Genomic DNA, 26018 nt, shown 5'->3' on the forward strand with positions numbered 1-26018 from the left:
TGGTTCAGGGATAGGAAATTTTGGTACTGTCGTCATCTGCAATACCATTTGTGGGATTGCCATTGAATCTGGTTCCCACTGACATGGTTTCAATGCCAACATTACTGGTACCAGCAACTCCACAAGTTTATTAGGCAAAAAAGGATTTGCTTTCCCTCTCTGTCCCAGATTCCCCTGTGGTGCAGAAGTCCATTGCATTAGTGATGTCTCCTGCTATTCCAGACCAGTCTGGCTCCTCACCTCTGATGTAGAGACTATTAGCAGCACCAGCTAAGAAATGTGACAAAGACTTGGTCCTGTTACCATCTCTGATGCCAGCACATGCCATGTTGGCAATGGTAAGGTCTTCGGCCTCATTTGCACTCCCTGTCTTGGTGCTTGTGGTCTTAGCGCTGCAACTTTTGTAAGAATGGGTACCAACCACAGCTTATACTTTTGGCACCAGCTACAAGGTCTTTCCCAGAACTCAGGGGTGCTGGAACAATTATTTTTAGTGAGGGTGCTGAGAGCCATTCAACCAAACTGTAAATCTGCTATATAATGGAATCCACTTCAAGCCAGGAAACCCCTTCAAGCCGCACCTCTAAGTCAAGCACCTATGCCAGCATTGATAACATATATCATCATATCCTCAACATCTCAGGATGCTTTTGCAGTACTGACTACCATGCTGGCCTTGGTACTGATGTTGGCCTCTTCACAATGAGCTACAGATGAGTCCAGCCACCTAGTGGCTTCATCAGACCACCCCAATGCCTTCTGACTGCTCAGATGGCTCCTGGCATACTGGTTTGGAGTCCTCCAGTACTTTGCCTTCCCCTACTAGATGCAGACAGTCTAGCAAGTCTTCTAGGCTGCACCCAGAAGGAGAGAACTGGTACCAGAACAGGACCAATCAGGCAGCAGAGACAGATTGTTATGGCCTGGTACTTACTGGCTCCATGCCTTATGCTTTTCTATAGTGACCTTTTTGGAACCCATAGGGTGGCTCCTGCCTCCCCGTGTTCCTCCCTCTGATCCCCCACTCTTGATCCCAGTTGAGGGAAAGGCTACCAGAGTGTTTGTCAAAGTATCATGACCAGGATGCGGCGGGTCAGACCCAGTGGTCAAAGCAGGATATGAAAGTCAGGTCCCGGGTGGTCAGTGTCTGCATAGAGCCAGAGGGCAAATTGAGAGACAGGCCAGTCAGGGAGCTGTCTGAAACCACCACTCTGGTCCTGCTGGGCAGTACTTTCTGCCGAGCCCAACCTTACAGGTTCCTCCCACAGGAACCTAGCTTATATCTCTTGCGGTGATACACATAGTCCACATCCTAACCCTGTTGGTTCTAACACCTAGGTTCAAAGCATGTGGAAACAGTACTGCAGGAGGAATCACTGCTGAAAGAGCTGGGTCTACCACAGAAGGTGCTCCCAAGAACTACATCTCTCCCTCCCAAAGCACACAGGCTGGGATACAACTTGTATAATGTGATTATACTGATGCCACTATGTGTAATGCATATTCACTAGGGTTTCTCCCCTCTTCTTTATTTGTATTTCCTCACCCTACTAATGTTGGGGTGCCTTTCTCCCATATGTTGTTAATCCTTTTACCGCACGCTTATTAGCATATATGGTAATTAGTCACCATAGCATTCTTGTGGTCAGACATCTGCTGATGTCCCTATCTAAAAATATCCAAGGTGGTAAAAATTAGCATTTTCTAATTACCTCCCCGCAGCTTAGTCACTACAGCATTTTATCTTGTGAAATCTTATGTTCTAGGGTTACTCTTGGCTAGCTGCTTCTGCCAAGGCTTTTTTGAGCCTTGTGCCTTAATTAGTTTAGTTAAGCTATTGTTTTGCAGGCCTTGAGTCTTGTAGGTGCATTGCATTATTGCCTTAACTTAAACTTATGCCTCCCATAGCAAATAGCTATACCTGTAAGCTACAACAGTATCCTGCAGCAGAAAACTCTCTAGCTCTGGCATTCTTGACATGCACAAATCTGAGTGGAATACACGTGTGCAACCACATCTTGAAGAACAACAGTCATAATGCAGGTAAATAACTTGATTTTTTTTGCCCTATTTGTCTGGTACATTACTCAGAAGCAGCTAAAGATGGCCTGAACTGAAAAAGATTTGTTTGTAAGGTAGTGGAATCTCCCTAAATCCAAGTTTTGTCTGAGGCTCTATTGGGGTGCATGTAACTCTGAGGTTTATTAATCATGTCCTCACTGCATGGATGTCAATGCAGTACTGACTAAGCTCTCAAGACTTACCCCATGATGAGTGCTGAACTATGAGGGATCACATTTTGTTCTGAAAGTGTTGGTCAGGAATCTGGAAAGGGAAATCCCCACAAGATGACAGGACCTAGTCTGTAAGAATCTACATTTTCCAGAATATACATTTTCATATATTTCAAATTAGGGGAGAACAGGACTAGATGACCTTTTAAGGTCCCTTCCAGTTTTATGGTTCTACGCAACACTTTTTATAGTCGAGTTTCTGTGAGGGCATTGAACAGGATGCTGTGTCTTGTAGTCTCACGTTAGTGAGCAGGTGTAAGAATGCTGCATAATGCCAAAGTTTGGATGCTGGCCCAGGATGAAGAAGGTGAAGTAAGGGCACAGCCTATCCACAAGGACCTATGTAGGAAAAATGAAATCTATGCTGTTTATATAGATGTCACTAGCAAACATACCAAAGTCAAAACACTGGCAGGGCTCACACTCTGATAAACACTCTTTCCTTTTTAACAGAATTTTCTTTGTGGGCTAGCTGTTGACCAGAATATTAATGGTTACATGTTGTCTCACTGCCAGCCTCCACTCCATAAGTTAAAATTCCTCTCAGTCCAGATAATGACAGGATATGCTGCCTATCAGTGCTAGAAAAAAAATAAATAGGGGGAGTTTTATATAATTTAGATCGGGAATAAACCCAGATTCCTGGTAGAGTTTGCCAAATGCTGTGTGTTCTCAGGCTTTTTTTTCCTTTTCATATAGCTTAAACAATTAGATGTTTCTATCTCAGGCTATTTCCCACCCTACTGATGTTATGATGAAAATCTGTGCTTTGTGGACGTTACTTGAGATCAATCAGCTAGGGAAAATTCATTAGGGGGCTAAATATAGCTTGAAGACACATCTACTGGTGCACAGATCAATTAAACAGTTGGAGCTATCATTGGGGAAAAGGTAGGGGTCCCTTCTGTGGATGATTCTCTCTCCTCTCTCCATCCATAAAAGAGAGGAATAGGAATGCACAGAGAAGGAGGAAACCCATGACTTGAGGACAGAAGCACCCCTCCACAATCCTCTGAGGAATCAGTTTTAGATGGGAATGAAAACACCCAAAGTGTTACAGGGTGTGAATTTCTGAAACACTATGGCCCTGAGATATGTATGTGGTCCTCTTTTGTTGAACAGCTTGCTATATCCAACCTTGGAGCATGGGTGGAGATTTTGGTTGTTTGCGCCTTGTGCACCAAGTTGACCTGTCATCTCAACCTGCTGTCCCATTTGTTTTGATGCATATAGTCACTGAAGCTTATGCACCCTAGAAGACCACATAACTAAGTGAGCAGGATGGGGTGGAATATAGAGTGTACAGTACTGTGCACTGTAGTTTTAAATGCATCAAGAAGAAATCACAGATGTGAAGGCCTTGCTGTGATTATATCATCACTGGAGCAACTTCATTGAATCCCTCTCTTCATTTTAAGAATCAGGATCCTCAGTTGTTGTAAATATGCATAGCTCCATGGAAGTTGACAGAGCCTAAACTTATTTCCACCAGCGGAGGAGGCAAATACAGTGAAATTGCACCAGTGATGATTTGCTCCCATATAGTGTAATATAAACAAAATGCTTCCCCTCTACGTTCTCATTTTGTGGGGAAAAAAAGACAAGTCTTGGTGTTTTTCTTAGTAATTTTTTTTAAATTATATATTCTGAGTATTAAACTGAAGTTTGTATGCAGACTAAGCTCTCAGAGGCAAAAACTGACTATGTTGCTTAGCATAATGTATCACTGATCTCTAGGAGCAGCCCTGGGGGAGGGGAAGTCAGTGCGTTTTGTGTGAATTTTTCACACAAAAGGAAGAGAAACATTTTGAGAAAAGGCAACAGTGAACTACAGAAATTGCCAGGAGACTTAGGAGTATAATGGCTAAAAGCATATTTAACTCTCAAGCACATCCTAATGGAGTGGTTCCTGGATCTGTGGAGACTTATTACTGATTATCTCTAAGAGTCTTATGTATTCTGTGTAAGATGAGTGTGAGTGCTAATCTTAACCAGCCATGGTTACAAAAGCATTCTTACTGTCATTTTTATTGTAGTCTTTGACTAATAAATTGAAAACTGGGTGCCATCACCCCTATTTTTCATGCATAGTAACTCATTTACATCTTTCTCATCCTTTAACATTTCTCTCTCAAACAACAGGAAGAAGAGATCAAACTTCACCCAACTTACTTTCCATAGACTAAAAGACCTCCTATATTTTGGGGAGGACAGGGGAGCCTGAGAAAACAGTCTTAATCCCACCATTTTAGGGGCAGATTAGTATTTTCAGGAATTAGGGATCAGAAATTGAGATCAGTCAGCAGGGTCGGTCACAATTTCTCCATCAAAACTGTTTTTTTGAGAAAAAAATTGGCTTTTCAAGTTAACAAAATTTTCCATGAACTGTGTTTGTCTCCTTAGAATTTTAACTTTTAATAAGAAAATCCCGAAGGCCCCAAAACTGAAATACTTAGGCAGAAAAAAAAAATTGATCTGGAGATTCTGCTGCAATTCCTCATGGGAATTTGGTACATAGTTGGGCAGCCCAGTCCATGTATCTCCCATAATGATCTGTGGCCAGGGATTTCCATGATGCATTAGGGTGGCTTTATCAAGCTGCTCATCTAACCGCTTATGTTGAACTTTTGGTGCTACAGTGTGATCTAGCATTGTCTTTGAGTAGTTTTCTTTACTTTTACATCTTTTAAAATATTAATAGCTTGTCATAATAGATTAAATAAGTACTAACCTGTCCCTAACTAAAGAAACTATTTAAAAAAGAAGAAACCGTTGAAGCCCAATGCTGAAGGAAGGGATCCCCATCATTTCACATCTGGTCAGTTGAAGGAAGGGGAGGAAATCATACTTAAATTTGTAGAAGAGCCCTCCTTGTACCAATATCCAATTATGAAGTGACTGCAAATTACTAGCAGACTAAAAGTTACTTACATATCCTGAAAGTTCACAAATCCACAACTCAAACTTCTTTGGAAGGATACAAAGTTCCTTTGTAAGTTTATTGTACTAGCAAGTAATTTCCCCATGATGTGGGAGCCTTGAATGTCTTTTACTCATCTCATTTATTGTAATTTTGAAAATAAAATTAATAATCTAGGCTTCAGGTTCTTGACAATCTTCTCCACACACACACCCACACACCTTGCTATTTTCCAGGTAGTTGAACTAAACCTGGTGCTCATTGGTTACATCTGAACTGGGCCAGATTCAAGGCCTTCTTGGTTCAGGGACTCCATCTCTGGAACTCCCTTCTTGTGAGTGTCCATTTTTACTATTTCTTGTTATTTCTTAATCACCAAGTGCATACTTCCTCAGAGTCTCTCTGGGTGCCTCTATACTGGCAAAAATCAGCCAATATAGATCCAAAAGCATGCACAAGGTTTTAGTATTATTTAGGATTATGGTAGTGCTTAGAGGTCATGGTTTCTAGACACTGAATAAACATACAGAAAGAGACCAAGAGCTTGCAATCTAAATAGACAAAACGTACAAAGGAAACATTATTATTCTTATTTTACAGTAGAAGAACTAAGGCTTTGAGACATTAAGTGCCTTGTCCAATGTCACAATAATTAGAGGTTAGTCTTTTTGGAATGTTGAACATAATGTAGTTTTGACTTCTTACTTTGTACATCTTCCAAGTTGTCTGTAAATAAGCAAATTGCAATGGAATAAAATTAGCTTTTATATTAGTTTATTTTATGAATCAGAAGTAATTCATTAACAAACTTTTCTCTTTCCTTAAATAGCTTGACCTGCCATGTGTATCTTTCCCACTTCATGCTAAAAGCAAATGGAAGAGTGACAAAATTAGCAGGCATGCATATCCGACAGACAACTGGCCTGACAACAATTGAATGCAACCACATTTGTTGCACTGATAATCAAAATGGTCTTGGAACCTTTCCTGGTCATTCAATTGTTGAAAAACATTTACTAAAAGCGACACATTGTAAAACAGATAAGAACTGCTCAAACTCAATAGCCTATCTAGGGAGTGAGTCAAAGGAAATGAAATCACTAATCTCTAGGAAAATGATTGGTCTAAGATCTTATGATTTACAAATCCAATGAAGTAACTGTTGAAATTAGATTAAATGTTAGTTAAGGTATCACAGAGAATTTCCCTTAAAAGGGAAAATGTCACTTTATTAATATAAGCCAGACTGAATTTTTTCTATCAGGGCTCGATGCTTCCCTGCATTATGGCACTTTTTCACTATGTTGGCAATACCTACCAGAGAATATCCCCAGGATAAGGTTTCCATCCTTACCCTCTCCACTGGCATAGAGCTATTGCTAGTTACTGGTCACTATGATCCTGACCAGGGGCTGGGCAGATGGCTGGAGTCCCAAATTCAATAGAGGAACTCCAGATTGTATCCACAATGTTTTAGGATACATGTGGGTATTTTTCTCTATTCTGGCTTCTTATGTTTACCTGTATTTATCTTTTCCAGTACAGATCTTTTACATTCTTAGAGATGTTGATACCATACAGAGGCAATGCTGTCCAGTAATTTCATTAATCTCAGTTTTGCCTGGTTTTGAGTTTGGAAAAGACATACTTACAGCAACATTTTCCAAAAATGGCCTATCATTTGGAGTGGTCAAATCCAAGTCTATGGAAACTGCAAGTGCTCAGCATCTCTGGCAAAAGAGGCTAAGTTACTTCAAGTTGGATATTCAAAATTACAGATCATTTAAAAAAATCTGCACCTTAAACATTCTCCCAAATAAGCCAGTGATAACATAGAAGTCATGCTGCCTCACCAAGTGTTGTGTGGGTTAATTGGCTATCAGTTGTATAGTATGTGCTATATGCATAACATGATACAAGTGCTGTGCAACAATGACACTGCCAAACATGCAGAATAAGTGGCTAGTGCAGCAGAATAATAGGGGTTGTAAAGCCTTCAGTGATTGTTTGAGTGACTGTTTCAGTGGACTTTCTGTAAAGCAGCAAATATCTAATGACACAACCTTTAGGGTTAGCCCTGTCTTTACATTATTTGTTTTTTGGAATATGTAGTAGTAGTAGTACATAGGTTTTTTTAAATGTAGTACTTTTCATCAGTAGATCTCAAAATGCTTTACAAAAAAGATCAGTATCATTCCCATTTTACAGATGGGGAAATTGAGGCAATGTGACTTGCCAAATATCACGCAGTAGACCCGAAACAGAGTAGGGAATAGAACTTGTCTCCTGAGTCCCAGTCCAGTATTCTAGCCACTGGGCCACACTGACTATCTGGCCAAGATTCGACTGCACATGTTTATCCATACATCCATTATAGTATAGGCTTTCAAGTGATACAGATATGCTGAAACTTCATCAATATAACATTTTCCTCAATAAATCGTCTGCACTATGAGATAAGACTGTGATATCACATCATTGTAGCTCATTTCCCTAGGGTTTGATCCTATTGTCACAATTCTGAGCAACTGAACCTGTAATCCTCTGTAGCCCCTCAAAGACACCTAGTCTAGGCTCTGAGTTCCTCAGCCATCTCTTTCCGGACTAGAGTTTTTCTAGGCTGTTCAGTTCCCTACCAACACTGTGATACCTCCAGCAAGCCAGAAAAGGCTGTGCTATGCTATCTCTCTGAAGGCTATAGACATTGTAACTGCCCCCAGATGTAAGTTACTGAAAAACCCTTTTTAAGCAAGCACATGTTTATTTTTAAGGTGAAAGCATCACGGAGAAAACATACTACAAACAGTATCTACACATGTTCTAAAAAACTTACCAGAGGTCCCTAGCTCCAACCGTGTCAGCCCTTCAAAACCCAATGGATCATAATTGTCTCAGATTGAATACCAAAACAACCATGAATTCTTCATTCTTTCCTTTTATACAGCTTTGGGCTTTGATCTTGGCCTCTGATATCAGCTGATCTGCAAACAAAAGCCCACTCCTTAGGGCATAGGTACAAAAGGCTGGGTTTTTGCATACCCAGACCACCTTCTCCCTAGAGATTCCCAGGCAAACCACTTAACACTGTCTGTTCCAAAAGTCCAGTCTTGTCTGGCACGTGTTTCAATATAGTCCTTTGAAGTTCATAACTCTTCCCAGGGTTCACATCACCTCTCCCTTCTAGAGAGGTCACATATAATCCTGGCCTAAAATATATAACCTTTGCATTTAACACGATGGACTCTGAAGATACTTCTTCTTCCTTTCCCCTCATTACCTCTGTTAAGTAGGACTTAGAAATGTGTGAAACAAACATAAATGTTCCTTTGATTCTAACATTCTGCCTCCCTATATTGTGTTTAGTTCTGTCCTGAATAATAGTAAGGGAGGGTGTCTCTGAGCTCTAGATTGGCAGTGGGGGCAGCTGAGCTCAGGTGTAAGAAATATTGAGCATGGTGGAAGAACCAAGCAATTAAATGCATTTTATTTGTATATTAAATTGAGAAATCAATTATAATGGGGTAATAGATGTGGTTCCATTTCCCTTGGCTGTTGCCCTGGTCTCATTTATCCTCTTGGAAACCATATTTCTGCTTTAATAAGCAAAGCCACTACTTGTCCTTGACTACGTGAACATCAGCAAACATCCTATTTTAGGTGGAAATATAAATCTTCCTGCATAATCTTCCTCTTCTCTTAATCACCACTGTATAGATACACCCCAGCTTGAGAATGAGGAGGAGAGTTGGTGACAGAGCAGATACATTTTTCAGGATTCTTTTCAAAAGAGTGAAGGTACATTGAAGGCCAGATATTAAACTCCTTCAGACTTGTAATTTTGCCCTTACTACTGCTTCTGATGCTGAAAAGTGTAACTTTATCTCCTAATCCTGTTTTATGACTTTTCTATGCACAAAATCCAACCACATTCTTTCAGTATAATAAAATGACTTTTAGTTTAAATTTGTGAATACAAAAAGCAAGAATGAAAATAAAGTTTCTCTGAGTGTGTCTCTCTCTTAATCAGCCGATGTCTTGGAAGAGAGACATATTTCTTATCATTTAAAAGGCAGCCCCCAGTAAACGAAAGCATTACAGTTGCATATACCATAGGCCCTTCAGTTTCAAAACTAAGCATCTAAACCTTATCAAATAAACCTAAGTTTAATGCCTAAGCCAATCATATTTATTTTGATTTAACAAAACTAAAAATATTAATCCAAAGCTCGAGGTGCCCATGCCATTAATTAAAAATACAATTTTAAGAAGTTTTAAGAATGTTAAGATTTTCAGAAGAGCTAAGCACTCACAACTCAAGATTGCTAGAAAGCCTACTGATCTGTGACATATCCTTCCACCACCATTTGTTCCTATTTTCACTTGTAACAAATACTTGAAACTATATCTCCTAAAGTATTTAACATGATTTAAAAGCAGTGCTTCATGATAAAACTATTTGATCATGGGACAGCCAACCAATAGAAATTGAGCTAAGCTGAGATAAAGCCATTTAAAAACAAACAAACACAATGTTTAAGAGGTACTTCTTTTATCAGCTCAATTGGGATTTTTAAAACATGTTTTTGATATAATTATCCCACATTCACATTGGCTAGCTTAGCCATTTTAAAGCGTCTTCGAAGAACATATAGTGTTCTCTTACCACATGCAGATGGGGCAAATATTTAATACTGAAAGCTGAGTGCCTACTGTGAGGTGTAGTGGTTCTTCTCTTCAAAAGAGAAGTGTCCTGAATGCACTGCTCCCAGCAACAGACTACAGGAAGTCCTTAGAAAGTTCCTCTTTCTGCTCTGTGTTTCTGCTCAGACTAACAACTTCTATTTTTGTCACCTTTTTAAGAATCTTCTCCATTTGGATATCATATTGATGGACATATCTTATCCCACTCCTGTACGCTGGGAAGAAAATGCATTTTCTCTAATATCTCATTATCTTGGGGTTTTCCTTATGTGTTTTCATCTGTTGTCTCATGTCTTACACTTAGACTATAAACTCTTCAGGGCAGGATCCATCTTTTCATCATGAATTTGTATAGTACTTGATACAGCGGGATCCTGATCCCTGAATAGTTTGATAATTCATCATTAAATGTCTTTTTAAGTATGTATCTGTGGGATTGAGGCACGTTTATATCCAGTATGGCTAAGCCATACCTCCACTGCCCATGCCACTGTGGCTACACTGTTATTTATACTTGCACTAGTATGAGAGATTGCATAAATTTATGTACCAAAGCAGGGGAAATCACACTCCTAGCTTGTAGTGTAGACATAGTTATGTTGTAACAATGATCCAGAAACATTTAGTAAGTGGCAAATAATATTATGAATGTTCTGCAATGTACAGTACCAATTAAAACTGGCTGGGAGTATCTGATTGATGATGAAAAATTGCAGAAGCTTCTGGCTAATATGCATAAAATGACAGCAAAGCATAATGCTAAAAATAACTATTGTTCATTGCTTTTTCCCCCCAAAATGAAGCGTTGACAAATAATTTGTTACTGGACTTTCATTTAGGTTATTTGTTAACTTGAAAACTAATCCCCATAACATACAAATAATTTGAAATAGATTGTCAAAGCAGCTATGCTTATCTAAAGCATCCATTCTTCTTCTAATGCTGGCAAGACTGTCACTTTTCCTTAAGATGCTGAGCAGGTGAGTAATATGGCATAAGTGACTGCCCTATGCAGCCTGTTTAAATCACCACTCTGCTTGTGGGGCTGAGTGTAGAGCTCTACTCATCCCTTCTCCCCCAAACAGGTAAGTGGAAATGGTTAGAGAGAAGTGGGGAATGGGTGGAATCAGGGCTTTATTTGTCTCACCCCAAGCACTGGCTACCAGGGCTGAGTTAGTGAATGTGAGAAGTATACTGTGCTCTGTAGATGACTGTAGCAAATTACACCCCTTGCAGAAGCAATGGGGAGAGACTATCCCTGTGCTGTTCTCGGAGTTGGGACAACTATATGCCAACCCTTTTGCAAATGTTAATTTTCTTAAGAAATACAGGATGAAGTCTTGAGGTCCTTAGTTTTATTTTTTTTTCTTTTCTTACCCAGGCAAATTCCAAGTTTTTGCTTGAACAAAAACTTAATAAAGACATCACACTTTGGGCAGAAAAGTAAAGTGAAATCTACAATCTGGCTTTTGATGTGCTCCTGGTTCTAAAGATTTTCTAATTTATTGGAGTGTGTGTGCGCACGCGTGCGCATGTGCATAGTTCAATTTAATGATGTCTTAAGGAAGGAAAGAAAAGAAGGAAGGAAACTTCTGCTAGAGAACTTTTCTGGATTTCACAACTATTTTGCACTTTATGATAAATCATTTGGTGCAGTAGTTTGCTAATACTATCTTAGTCACATGGGTTGGAGTGTGTGCTTACACTGCATTAAAACAAATATATGAAAAGCATTTAAATTAGATATATAATCTATATATAATAATATATCATCTGAAACTATACTAAAAACTTTGATGAAAGCATTTTTTTTAAAATGACTAAGGTTAAAGGTGCAGCAGACCAGTATTTGACCTTATTCAGATGATAAGAAACCTAATATTCAATTGTCCTTGTCCTTGTCTGTTTTAGGTGTGAAATTAGATTCCGAATTGAAACATGAATCTAGACACTGTCCATAAATTATCTGACAAGACCCAGGTTTTCAGGACCCAACAAAGACAGCCTTACGAACTAGCTGATGGTAGCAAAGCAACAGGTAATCGCTGCAACTCAAGTCTACCATCTCAAAGACTCCATCCATACTCCTCTTCTCATCCTTGTATGCACATTAGTAACAACAATGATTGGGAGATTTCGGAAGAACTCAGACTTCGGGAGCTGGAAGAAGTTAAGGCTAGAGCTGCCCAAATGGAGAAGACCATGCGCTGGTGGTCAGACTGCACTGCCAACTGGCGGGAGAAATGGACCAAAGTTAGAGCAGAAAGGAATAAAGCCCGGGAGGAAGGGAGACAACTGAGGATCAAATTGGAGACCACAATGAAGGAACTGAGTGCACTAAAAAAGCTAAATCAAGACTTACTAAGTGAAAAGGAAGAGTGGGAAACTGAAGTCACTTGGAAAAAGAAACCAAGTTTCTCAGAGGTGCCCTGTATGAGCGAAAAGGGCTACCCATTAGTGTGTCTGGAACAAGGACCTGTTAAAGATGTGATCAAGTTTGTGGTACAAGAAACACATAAGGTAAAGGGAACTATTAATTGATATCTAGAATTTTCAGACATCTGCATTTTTAGCAAGTCTACATAAGGTCCACTTTTCTGTGCTTCATAGTAACACTGTACGTCTATGCCTATCTCCACTCCTAAAATTTCAGTACATAATGCTTTGTTTATGTATAAACTAGAAGACCAATTTGTATTATCAACCGTATATAAACTGTTGCCATTGGGGCAGTTATGTTAAAAAACATGAGATGACAATTTGGGTTCCCCTGTAACTTGTGTATCTTTTTCCCCTTCAAAAAGCAACATAGGTTTTCTGGTGCCCAGTCATTAATGTCTTTACTGATCTATAGACACAGGTGGAACTGAAAATGAGTGAGAACTATTTACATAGTCCTAGCCTGCCAAAATTCTTCCTGCCCGACATGGTTAAATTTAGTGAATAACATTGAGTTCCTTTTGTGGGGGGGACATCTCCTCCCTGCAGAACAGGAGTATTTTTAAAGAGCCAAGACTGTAGTTATGTAGTTTCTTGGTAGTGTAGGATCAGAAGGTGGCCATGGACCCTTAATGAGCGGAATAGTTTGATGCAACTTTTCCAGCTCTACAAGAAACACAGTTGCCTCTCTTAAAATAAAGAAACTAGTTTTAACAAATGAAACTGTATCCTCTTCCTTTGTCATTAATTCCAGCCCTGTATATATATAGTATGACCATCATAAACAGCATAAACTGTAACCTGTATTGACGACAGGCTTAATTCATAGCCCACTCAACTCAAAGTTTCCATAGACTTAAATAGACTATGAATTATGGCCTTTAGTATGTATATCTTTTGTCAGAATTTCCATTGAGATGGCTGTGAGGTGAACTACAGTCAGTGCTGTGAGCCCTGAATAAACATTGTACTGGCTCTTGAGAATCAACCTGAAAAAAGGACCTATTATACATTTCATTGCGTGTTTCTTCTATACTATCACTCAAAGAAAGGGCTTAGACAAGGAGCCAAATTCTTTGCTGATCTAATTCCACTGAAATCAATTACTCCAGTAGAGAATTTTGGCTAGAGTTTATTATGAATGCTAAGTTTTTTGCAACAATTGGAAAATTATATTTATATCTTATTCAGAAGGACTAGCTAGTGATTTGATTCTAACATGTTGGGCAGAGTTTACCCCTGGTTCACTAGGCTTAATGAAAATTTTGTTTGTTGTTTTATGGTTTCTCCCGGTATTATATTAATTATTATCATCCTCCCAACTTTTTTATTGGGCTAATCTCGATAAGTGGTCACATCATGTAACTAAGGTATTTTTTATTTACTCAAAAAGAAATGTGCTGAATTAAATACAAAACACTATGTTCCCTAATTATTTTTACGCAAAGGATCCTTTTAAAACTCAATCTGTAATACTTTTAAAAATGAAATTAAAATTTTAAAATGAATTAATTTGACAAGATGATTATATAAGGTATACACGTTGGTCTTTTTAATCTCCATTGACAATCATAAAAAGTAAAGTAATTCTCTTTATTTTAATAGTAAACATACACACAATGATCAGTTGCATATGTCTTTGCTTTAGAAGATAGCTACAGTATGCTATTTGTTATTTAGGAATTCTATTTAAAACTAAAAAACAGTGTAATGCAAAACTCAAATCAGTAATCACCCAAACAGTATTTTCTGTTAATAGTCCAATGGTGAAATTCTGGCCCTAGAGTTTTTCCATTGACTTCAACAGGGCCAGAACGTCACCTCAAGTCTTGAATTCTATGAAGACGTATATTATTAACTGTATGTCAGAGTGACTATAATGTATAATGTTATGCATGTGCATAAGCTTCTACAGGATTGAGGCCTAAAGGAGGGAATGACACAAATATATTTTAACTGTATATCTCCTTCACTGATGAAGGAAAATGTGCCATCTGCAATTTGAGGCTTTATAGTTCCAACGTGTTAAAGTTGCCTGGAATAGCCATTTATTTAATTTAATTTTTTTTAGTATTTTTACCATATATTTTTCATGCATTGTGTTAAAAAGTTTTGATAATCTCAGATGAATGGAATTGTCAGGAACAGGTTTGTTGAGAGAAACCGAATTAGTTTATCAACTAATTGAAGGAAGCACAATTTATTGTATTTCTAAAGTTAGCTAGATTTCTCATGGGAGAATTTAAATTTATTTAATATGGGATTAAATTTTGTTCTATATCTTTGTTCCCACAATTCTTCATGCAAAAACATTTGCCTCCTTAAAACAAATTTTTATTTTAGGTGCATACTGTTCCCTTCCCCTGCACCATTTCTGTCTCTCCCAGCCCCCAGAAAAAAACTCAGTTGACATCAGTAGGATTTGAATTAGGCTCTTCAGGGCCAGAGCTGGGACCCTTTGAAAATGTAGTCTGTAAATATCAATTGTGCTTCTAATCACATTTAGCTACTCTCAAGGGTCTGCAAGACTGTAGCAGCCAATGCATGTTGACATGAGTGTTTCTACCTGTGAAGTGCCGCTATAGGCAAAATGCCTTGGGGTATGGATCCTGGGATAGCACAAAATGCAGGGTTCACCATGTGTCTTTTAAAAAAGTGTAACATAACCTTTTTTGATATGCTAGTTGAGGAGAATATTCAATGCCTGAGAGAAACAGCATCTTGGCTTCATACCACCCTGGATAGACACTTTCTGGGTGTGTAGAATTCCACTAGCCACACTAGCTGCTCATCATGGTAGTCAGGGACATTGACAACATTCTATTGGCCTCTCATATTGATGTACAAGGGTGTTGCAACGCAGTACCTGATATGTCCACCTCTCGCCCCCACCTACCCACCTGGTGCATCAGTAAAACCTCGACCTGACCTTATTAGGCCATTAGCTCACTCCTGCTGAAACTGACCTTATTAGGCAATTTCCTTGCTCCTCCTGAAACTGACCAGGTGACTGGGAGCAGCTGGCTACCTGACCGGTAGCACAGCCACCCTAACGGTCGCTCACCTCCCAGCCAAAGGTTTGCCCTGATTCAAATGTCTCCCCTCCAATCAGGAGTAACCTTGGCCACCTGAAGTGATTAGTTTAAAGCCAGGGCACGCCCCAGGCTCCAGAGAGAACTCACCATCTGCTAGACACACCAGCTGCCCTGTTTTTTCCCTCTCCCACTCCGGACTCCGAGCCTGAACGTGTAAGCCTGCTCTGTGTTGCTACTTAGCTTCAGGGGTGATGTTGCAACTTTCCCCGCTGGGACTGGTAAGATCCTAACCTTCTTTCTCTTTCAGTTTCTGTTTTAAATCTGCTCTGAAAGCAGAAGCCGCCCCCCCCCCACTGCTAACCATCTCTCTCTTTCAGTTTCTGTTTTAAATCTGCTCTGAAAGCAGAAGCTGCTGCCCCCCCCCCATTGCTAACTCTCTTTCCCTTTCAGTTTCTGTTTTAAACCTACTCTGAAAGCAAAAGCCACCCCTCCCCCCCCATTGCTAACCCTCTCTCTCATTTAGTTTCTGTTTTAACTGCCCGTTTGCCCCTTTGCAGTTGACTGCCTGTGTGACCCCCCCCCCTTCTGTGCAGTTTCTGTTTTAAACCCCGTTTGCCCCCTTTGCAGTTGACTGCCCGTGTGACTCCCCCCACCCCTTCTGTGCCTTGTAATTAACTCATTGTCTGTGAAATCTCTATGTGAGAGCATTCCCTCCTGTAGTTAACTGCTTGTGCCTCTGTGCTTTTCAGTTAAGTCTGTGTATCACCTTTCTGTTTCCTACAAGCAACTAGTTGTCTGTGTAGCATAGTGGTAAGTGTCCTTGTCTACCATGTGGAAGACCAGGGTTTGATTCCTGGTCAAGGAACCACTGTCTGGTTAATATTAGTTTAGGTCTTTGTAGTTAGTTGCCTGTTTAATACTTTCTTATATCAGTTTGTTTTGTGCTTAATTGTTTTTATGTCCTTTTATAACTAGTTAAACCTATATTACTCCTGTGTTTTATAATTAAACTCATTTATTTCCAATTGATTAATTATTGACTCTGGGGGATCTTTTACCTGTCGGAACAAAGGGGTGCCTGATACCTTCTTCTTTGTGTGGGGCTGTACACGTTTGAAGAGCATGACAGGCTTTGCAGACTTCATTATGAGAGGATTGTCTTTTCTGACTTAGGATATTTTGTTCTTATATTTTTTCTCAGGATGTGGAGATAACCGAAAGCACATTAAGAAAGAACCAAGGCATGAGATTCAATCTGAGGCTTCCTGACTCCTTTTCTCCTGGCATCTATCTAGAAAATCCTAGACAAAGGCTGAACAACATAGTCCTTCCTCCAGAGAATGAATTAATACATGTTTCTGCTTTGCAATTGGATGAGTCACAGAAAATCTTAAAGAAGGAAAGAGAGTAAGTGCAAAATATATTCTCCCGAGAGCAAGTCACTTAAATAAATAAAACCTGTGTTCTGAAATGGTGACATGACATTACATGCATTTATGGCTCAAATATCCTTATATATTTTCAAGTTCAATTAATTTCTGTTAAGAGGCATATATTTAAATATTTCAGGAGGAACAAACTTAGTATAAGAATGCTTGTTTTATGCTGTTCACAACATATTTCTGCTTTTTGTGAAGATTTCTCGATATTCCGTATGTTTCATATTGTATACTTGATACACATGATATGGCTATCTGACAAAATGTGCAGTTGGAATTGGCCAAGGATGCTTTCTTGCTATTTTGATATCAGTATTACTGTATCTGCTCTTTGGTATGTTAAGTTACCGCAATGTGTTCTCCATAGCATTGCATTTGGCAGCTTCAGTTAGTGCAGAATGACTCCCTGTATGCTCAGTGGTGTGAGGCTTTGGGTTGAAAGGTGCTATCCAGGTGCTGAAAGGTGCTCTAAAGTATTAATAATATTATCTATGCATCTTGAAAGTAAAGGAATACAGAGTCTTCATTTCATTACTGTCTGAATTGAGCTCAAATAAGTAGTGACTATCTGGTAGCTGTTTGGTGCTCTAAAGGAAGAGACTTGGTGATCTCATTCTAGCTGGTAAGAGACGGGTCTGCAATCCTATGGATGGTCAGTCTGGAAAAAGAATTGAGGAACACTGACTGGGCCTTGCAAGAAGTCTTGCAGTCTGTGCTGTGCCCACGACGTCAGATGACTTCAATCACCAGAACTCTTGTTCCAATAAGAACTTAACTGGAAAAGGAAAAGAAAATTTCCCCTCCCCAACAACAGCAGAAGTAGATTCACCAATTTCAGTTCAAAGAATCAGCAACAATAGGCTCTTGATGGAGCAATGTTTTCCATTATTCCATTTTTTTGCAACTGTCTTCTGGGTATTGTGAATCTGTGGCTGTGTTTGTTTATTAATCAGTTTTGGCATGCAGTCCATGCAAGACTATCACACAGCTAATTTTTTCATAACAGAATGTTTCCCAAGGTCATAGTGACTGTTTTATGCATAAATCTGTCTACTCTTAAACTCACCACAAAACTTTCCAAGTGGGTGGCTGTCACAAGAAAAATAATAGTATGTCTTTCAAATACCTAACAAAACCAGTATGTGCTATGTTGTGTTATATGGATCTGAGTGCTATATGACATGCACCACAGTGGTGTGTGGGGTATGATATGGTTTCCTAATGTGTCCCTAGGAGAACTGGTCTGAAAATGGTCTTATTTTCCATTGAAAATGTTGATATATTTTTGGCAAAAAATCAAACCCTGAAATATTTCAATTCTGAAATGTTGCTGTGATGACGCATGCTTCCATTCTCCTCTGTTGGAGAAGTTTTCTGCTCAGAAAACATCTCCTATGCTTTGTTATTGTCTCCCGTAATGGTTTCACCTTGGGAGTCCCTGGCCATAGAGGAGAATGGCGATATGAGGAAACCAAACTACGACTTCCATGAGGCACTGTGACAGAATACACAAATCACAATATTTGTTTTTGTCTGAAATATTTAGATGTTCTGGTTTTTCTACAACAACAAAAACTATCCAGGAAAACAGATACTGCTTGCAAAACATTTAATTTAACTGAAAATCCAATTTTCCATTGAAAAACAGACAGTTTTCATTCAATCATTGTCACGACATACATTATTTTTGCTAACCAAATTTTTGTTACACCTCAAAAGGTCAGATTCTGCCATCTATTTACATAAATTACACAGAGTTGTCATGATACTGAGTGTGATTTGTCCTGATCTGTCCTGACTGCTGAGTTGTGTTCAGCATTGTATTATTTTATTCAGTTGTTAACAATAGTGCTTAAACATGATCCAATTTAGTAATATGGACAAGTACTCTGTCATGATGCTATTAACTTGAGCATCTGAGAAACAGTCCAACTCCTCTTAATCTAGTTGGCTACATTTGATGGTAAGACTCTCAGTAGTAATACCACTGCACCTTAATTCAGGGTTTCAGCACAGCTGATAATGTGTCAAAAGAAGAGTCTTGAAAAGCACCTATCAAACTCAATAGGAGTTTAACCTGAGTAAGCATTTCAGGATTGGGCCCACAGTGTTTAATATAAAACAAATTTGAGGTTAATGGGGGTTGCTCAGGGCCTTGAAGCGCAGTTCCGTTAGCTAGTATTCGTTTCCTCACATCCCCTGCATGTATCTGTGTTCTCATTTAGTTATCTAATAGTTTTAGGACTCTAATAGTTTTAATGTAAGTGCAACCTATTGAAAATATGAAAGTTCTTGCAAGTTTTATTGTGCCCCTAGTTGGGCATGCAATTAACAGTCTTAATTGTGCAACACTCATGCATCTTCTGAAAATGGAGCCTGCCCTGTGATCTTTAGCAGTTTCTTAGACCCAACACTCTGGTATGCTGGATGCCTCCTGTATGTGATAAGCTCCTCAACTTCCATTTATCCCAAGGGGAGTTGAAGGTATTCAGAACCTAGCAGGTGACACTTGTACCGGGGAGACAGTGTGGTCGAGTAGATAGGAAACTAAACTGGGCGTCAGGAGACCCAGTCTCTATTCTTGGCTCTGCCATTTGATCTGCAGTTTAACTGTGGGTAAGTCATTTCACTTTTCTGTGCCTGTATTTTCCCCTCCCACTCTTTTTCTGCTTTCTTTATTTAGATTGCAAGCTCTTCAGGGCAGGACTGCTTCTTACTGTGTTTTTGTACAGAGTCTAGGCCAATGGAACAACAGACACAATGGAAGCCTCTAAGTACAGGTGCTATTATAATACAAATAATAGAAGTTAGTACTTCATATCCTTATCATGCCATTTATGAGCACAGCATACAGGAAAACTCCACTTTCCAATTATCTACATAGATTTTCAATATGTACATTTGATACAACTACCCAAATAGAGCATTTTACAGATCATTAGAAATTCCTTCTTTAACTTACAATTTCATGCCTTTGCTGTCCAGTGTGTTAAATGTCCTTTCTGTTTTCTTAATTTGCTTTTACTTCTCCTGTAAGGTCAGGATCACACTTCACATTATACATTGTAAAGGTGGAAATTCATCTCTTCAGCTGTCCTGTGCTTCGCTGTCTGCTGGTTTTCATGGTTACTAATCAGCGTGGTATCATTATTTTAGCCTTGACTATGTTAATGATGAATTCAATTTTCTCATCCTGTTCTGCTGTAATTTATTATAGCTGGTGATGATGGCCTTTGAGAATAATATTTTCTTCAAGACGTCAACTATTCTCTGAATTAAAAAAAATTAAATCAAATTATTTGCTAAATAATATCCAAACTACAGCTACCTGGCATAGAACTTTACCTGTTTCCACTTCATTATTGAGAAAAGGGATAAGACCATGTTATTTAATTGTATAATCATAGCATTTAGGAGTCTTAGTCATGGATCAGGACCCCATTGGGCTAGGCACAGACACAGTATAAAAAGATCTCCCTGCCCAAAACGCTTACTATCTCTAAGAGAGAACAGATGGATATAGATAGATAAGGAAGTACAAGGAAACAATGAGACAATATTGGTGAGCATGATAGGCACTGGAATCATGATGCACAGCAGTGCACTAAACTGTTAAGTTTTTGAAGGCATCATGGCAAAAGTTCTCACCCCCATCTTTATTTAACACCGCTAGTCTATAATAATGGGTGCATGTGCTTCTGGCACTCAGGTCACCATATAGCAGTAAGAAAAGTACTTAGTTTATAAGATCTGTTTAGGTTTAGAACTTTGATCAACTAAGCTCATTATAAATCCATGCTGAAAAGGTGGATAATTTTTTTTAACAAAATGTTCATAGAATGTGGTTTTAGTCAACACAGTCTTCTCACATGAAAGTTGCCGTTTGTAAAATGTTTGGTAAATTGTGAGTGTTAAAACACCAAGATAATCCTGTGGCATAGAATTCTTATTCCTAGCACAAGTGTGTGAGGTTACTTTTCAATTATTCCTCATCTGGTGTTCTAGTCCTTCTTCATCTCTTGTACTTTGCGAAGCACCTCCTATTATAATAAACACTTTTCAAAAACTAAGAAGATTAAAAGAAGACAATATTGGAGTTAAGTGTTTGGACTTCTCCAACTTCCTGTTTTCAAAGTCTCCTCCTGCCAGAGGAAGATTTAGTTTACAACCTAATGGAAGACACCTAGGCTTTATGTTGCTGACCTGATTTCATAATACTGTTGTGATTATGATCCAAAAGACTTTATCTGTAATACCATTTGTCTATTTGCCAGTTTCTAATTTTGAGTAATGACCCCCCTCAAGGGTCCTGCAGCCCAAGCCCAAATCACTACAAAGCAATTAAACTGACCTTTAGCCTGCGTCCCATGAGCCTGTGTCAGCTGGCATGGGCCAGCCACTGATGTCTAATTGCAGTGTAGACATATCCTGTGTGGGTTCTCTCTGCTGCTCTAAATCATATTTCTTTAATAGATCTCTTGATACCAGTAGAAAATGCTTAAATTGTTTTGAATAAAGGGTAAAGATATCAATCAGAGTTTGTTATTTAAGTATTACAGGACCTCTCTCTAAGGAATCAGATTACTCTTCATGCATTATGTAATCTTAATATTCTTCAGATATTTTCTTGGTTGTAGGAGTAAGTAGAGCTTCATACCCAAGTATCTTGATTGAGGCAAATAAATATTAAAAGATGTCATCTTAATGAAGATGTAGTACTTCTGAGATAAACTCATCTCCATTTCCAAAATAATTCTAGCAGCTTCCTTCAGGAGCTGCTAATATTTGAAATGGCCAGGGAATACAAAGAAAGTTTTAAAGCATTTCATTTTGGTTATTAATATCTAAATTAGAACATTTATGGTTTACATTCAGTACTGTCCATATGTTATGTATATGTCCCCTTCCAACACTCCTCTGACTGTACTTAGACAAAGTGAATATGGTATTTGAAAATTTCATTACAAACTACACTAGTATAAAGGTCAGAAAGAAACAAATCTAAAAAAAAAAATTCCAAGTATTCAAATTTCAATCCTGAGAGCTCTATGGCTTCCAGAACGCACAGAGTAATGAAACCAAAGGAAATAATGTTCTGCACTTGTCTGATTGAAACACCACATGCTTGCAAAAGCCTATTATCATACTTCTGTCAGTCTAAATCCTGAAACTAGGGGACAGTGCAAACAGATCACAACAGATTTCTTTAATCAGTGAGAACTATAGGAGGCTGGCAAAATCTGAAAGATGAGCACTTAACTTCTGGCTGGGAGAGGGTCATGGCCAGAGTAGCTGAAAATGTACTAATTCATGCCTTCATTTAGGAGGGACCAGGCAGTGAAATTTCAATGATTCTTGCCCACCAGCTGTAGTGAAAACTATAAAGAGGAAACAGGACATGCCCTTTTAGGAAGTAAATGTTCAAGGATTTTCTTTTTCATGGAAAACTAGAAAAGGAATGCTCACACCATCGAGAAATGGTGGTGTATCAACTTTTTCTTTTAATGAAACAATAGGCATTGTGCTAAAAGAGGTGGATTTTTTCTAGGTGTTGAAAATGAACTTCACTGACTTCAGTGGTACTAGGCTGATTGACACCAGCTGAGGACCTAGCCCTTGGAAACTCAGAATAAAGAGGGATCTGAGATAGAACTATTCCATGAAAAAGTATAATTAACTATAGATATAATGTACAATAAATGGCCAGGGAGGATGAATGAAGCAAAAGGTAAAACAAAGCTAAAAAAAAGGTAGATCCCTATATGGAGTAGGAAAGCAGCCGGGAGCAGGAAAGAGTGAATACTTTGGAATATAGGATTAAAATAATCTAATGCCAAGAAAGGGAAAAGCTCCGATTTACCTAGCACTCTGTTCTATTGTTCAGATTTTGCAACTTCTCAGTTCCTTTTTTCTGATGTTCCTTTGCCTCACAAGGTATAATGGGTCAATTGAACCACTGGTTGAAGTCAATTTCCAAATCTCCTTTGGTTTAGCACAGCATTTCATGTATATTTTACATTATTAGATTGTTTTGGTTCCTTCTCCCCACTTTGGTAAATCTTTTTGGCTGATCCTTTGAAGATCATAAAAGTAATAGAAACATGTAATTTAAAAAACAAAAACACTACACTCAAAGCTAGCAAAGCAAGATAGTTTAGAAGCAATACAAAAGATATTCAGAATCAGCTTTGTTATTTTAAAGATTTTTTTTTTAATGATGATTGTTAAAACACTTTTGTAGAATGCATTTTTTCCTGGAAAAAGAAGTAGAGAAGTTGGACTCTGATCTCTCTCAGTGGAAATTGAAATATGAAGAGATGCAACAGTCCAAGCAGGAAAGCCTGAAACAGGTATGTTGGCAGAAAAACAAAACAAAATAATAATAATAATATTGGGGAACAGAGAGCAAGATGGGCTTTGTCTAACTAAAAGCAGAGAGAGGAGTCTGTGAAACTGATAAACTAACAATTAGACTTTAGCAGATGCCTGCCTTAGAGGGACCAGTATTTTCTGTAGTTGACAGAAAATGTCACCCACCATTCTCACTCTCATTCAGAGCCCATGTGCAGAGACTGAGCAAACTACTGAGCCAAATTACATCATACAAGCATCTTGTATAGTAGCTTCATTAGGGCAAAATGTTTCAAACCATCCATGTTTTTTTACCTAAATGGAAGCAGGTTTTTTTGTTTTTGTTTTTTAAAGTTGATGAATGCTGATAATTCCCATAAAATTCATTGAGATTTGTGGGTACTTCTGAAGATCAGGTCACTTCTATTTAGATGCCAAAACATTGGTGTAAGAGTTTACTGTAACTTTAAGCACCAGGGTTTAGAACAGACTGTTAAAGCATTTTCACTTTCTTTGCCTCCATTGTGCACAAGCCACTAAGAATTAGTTTTTTAAAATTCAACTATAGTGATTTTCAAACACTTAGATTAAATCAATTGTATTACTTGGATTACATTTTTTTGGGGGAAATTAGCATACATATATAAGGAAATGCACTGTAGCAATGTTTGAATTGAATCCTCTCCATTTTACACATTTTACATTGTTGTCATGAATCTTCTCTTGTTCTGTGATCTTTAGATTTTGGTTTATTTTACTCTCCTTAGTTATTATGTAAGAAAATCTCTCCTGATTAAATGCAGACTATTGAACCAGTCTTTCATATCTGTGTGATTAAAATATGGAGTGGATGTTTTGGTATATTATTTGATCCCTGAGGTTTTGATCAAACATATTTATCACTGCTGGAGAGAAGGGAACAATAAAAATAGAAACTGATATGGATGAGAGACAACTACCATGCAGTCTCCAATCTGAAAAGTCATCTTGAGTTCTTAGGTGTATACATGTTGAAAAGAAAAAAAAAAAGTTATAAAATGGTATGGCTATTTTGATACAATACATGGTATTGAATGAACACATACATGGAAAATATTTGTATTTAACTGACCAGAAGGGAACATTTTGAAGATTCTGCATATCTTAGGAGTTTCGTAGGGCTGTGATTTATTTAGTTTTTAAAATTATAGGGGAAAAATACTGGTCTTAGTGAAAATGATTAATTCGAATGAAATTACCACCAAGTGAAAATCTTCAATATTTGAAATACACATATCTTGTGCATGGGTGGATGTTATTTGTTATATGTTAATGTTAAGGAACAAATATTCAACTACTCTTACAAGCTTCTTGACGACAAAGCTTACCTGTCTTGAGAAATCATCATCATAGAAAATAATGTAAAAATAAATCTATGATCTCTTTTCTCCATAGAAATGATATCACAGCTATAGAATAGGGCATCAGTAAGATGCAGCTTCTTGGACATTGAATAGCAACTACATTTCAGCTATAGCTGCCAAATTTCTGTGTTTTAAATCGAAGAAATCAACTTTTCAAAGACAAATTCCTGGATTTCTGTTAATTCAGGGAACAATATACTAGCGACCTGCCCTTGAAATTTCCTGTTTGTTTAAAAAAAATCCACAACACATTAGATCTCAATAAATAGTTAAAACAGGTTATAAGTCATACTACTTAGCTTGAAAAATAACCATTTAAATGTTATTTAATAAAAGGGGACTCCTGAACTGAGACCATCATTTTATCCATATCTAGTCTGTTTTCAGACTTAGTGATGAATTGTTGCTAGCTGTAGGGAAGTGAATGTAACCATACACTTCTGTTACTAGCTTTTTGTGTTTGATTGTAGTGTGTTCTACATTTTCTTTGTTGATTTCGTATTGCTGCTGAAATACTTTAAAAGAATGTTACCTCTTTGTTTGAAGTCTGGTGTAGGTAACTTAAGTGTCATATTTTGGTAGAGAAGGCATGGTTACATGAATCTGCATGCGTTCACAAGTATTGTTTGTTCTATATGATGTCATTGTTGCTTTAGTGACTGATTCTTTGGAAGAGCCCTATCTGACTAGCATCTATCCTCTATTGGATGGAACTATGGAGCTGTTCAAGAATGTGAGATCCCATAATCCTCAGACCTGGTGTTGTTGTCTGTTGTAGATCCAGTCTTGTAGATAGAAGCTTTAAAAACATAGCTCTAACTCTCATAGATAAAACAGCTCTCATGGGTAAAACAGAAAAGGTCTTCAAGATTCTTCTGCTATACTAAGAACTGTGTATGTTGAGAGATTCTTACCTATTTGCATTACAGATCTACTCGCTCATAGATTTGCTGTACCTGGAACAGCAATGTTAATGCAACTATGCATGAAGGGGGACACGTTGAACCTAGGCTTCTCACTGGTTTTGGCTATCTGCAAGGTAGTTATTGTCCTTAAATGGGTACAGGATCATTCATTATGGTGTAGAGTTCAATATTTGAGATAAAACAAATTCTGTTCTGCTAACCATAATAAATGTTGCAAGTTATATTCTGTGGGATTTGAAGAAATGCTGAAACTATTGGACTCAAGCACAGTCCTTTTCAAGGATTCTCCTAGAGCAAGTGAAATTTATTGTAATGACGAAGTAACCAGTACCATTGGATTCTTGCTACGCCCTTGACTCAGAGTACGATGGTTCTGATCTAAGGCGATCACGTGAGATAATATTTCACACAAATAATAGTCTTATTTCCCTTGCCAAACAGCCTAACCACCTTTGTCAGAACAGTGAATGAATGATCCTAGTTTTTCAATGTCAATGCCTCTGAAGACAA

At 38.2% G+C, this 26018-nt stretch overlaps 1 protein-coding gene across 2 annotated transcripts in view; it reads left to right on the forward strand.

Annotated features, from left to right (window-relative positions):
* The first annotated feature begins 11836 nt into the window (after positions 1-11836).
* The window catches only part of CCDC102B (coiled-coil domain containing 102B), a 266993-nt gene continuing 252811 nt past the window's right edge, over positions 11837-26018 (forward strand). For both annotated transcript variants that reach the window (XM_067537430.1, XM_067537431.1), the window contains exons 1-3: positions 11837-12435; positions 16591-16796; positions 23070-23178. In XM_067537430.1, the coding sequence (XP_067393531.1) occupies positions 11854-12435; positions 16591-16796; positions 23070-23178 (897 nt within the window). In that variant the 5' untranslated portion in view covers positions 11837-11853. The remainder of the gene's footprint in view (positions 12436-16590; positions 16797-23069; positions 23179-26018) is intronic.

This window comes from Emydura macquarii, unplaced genomic scaffold (genome assembly GCF_026122565.2).
Source record: "Emydura macquarii macquarii isolate MOO-44397 ecotype Brisbane River unplaced genomic scaffold, CSIRO-AGI_Emac_v2 contig_431, whole genome shotgun sequence".
NCBI lineage: Eukaryota > Metazoa > Chordata > Testudines > Chelidae > Emydura > Emydura macquarii.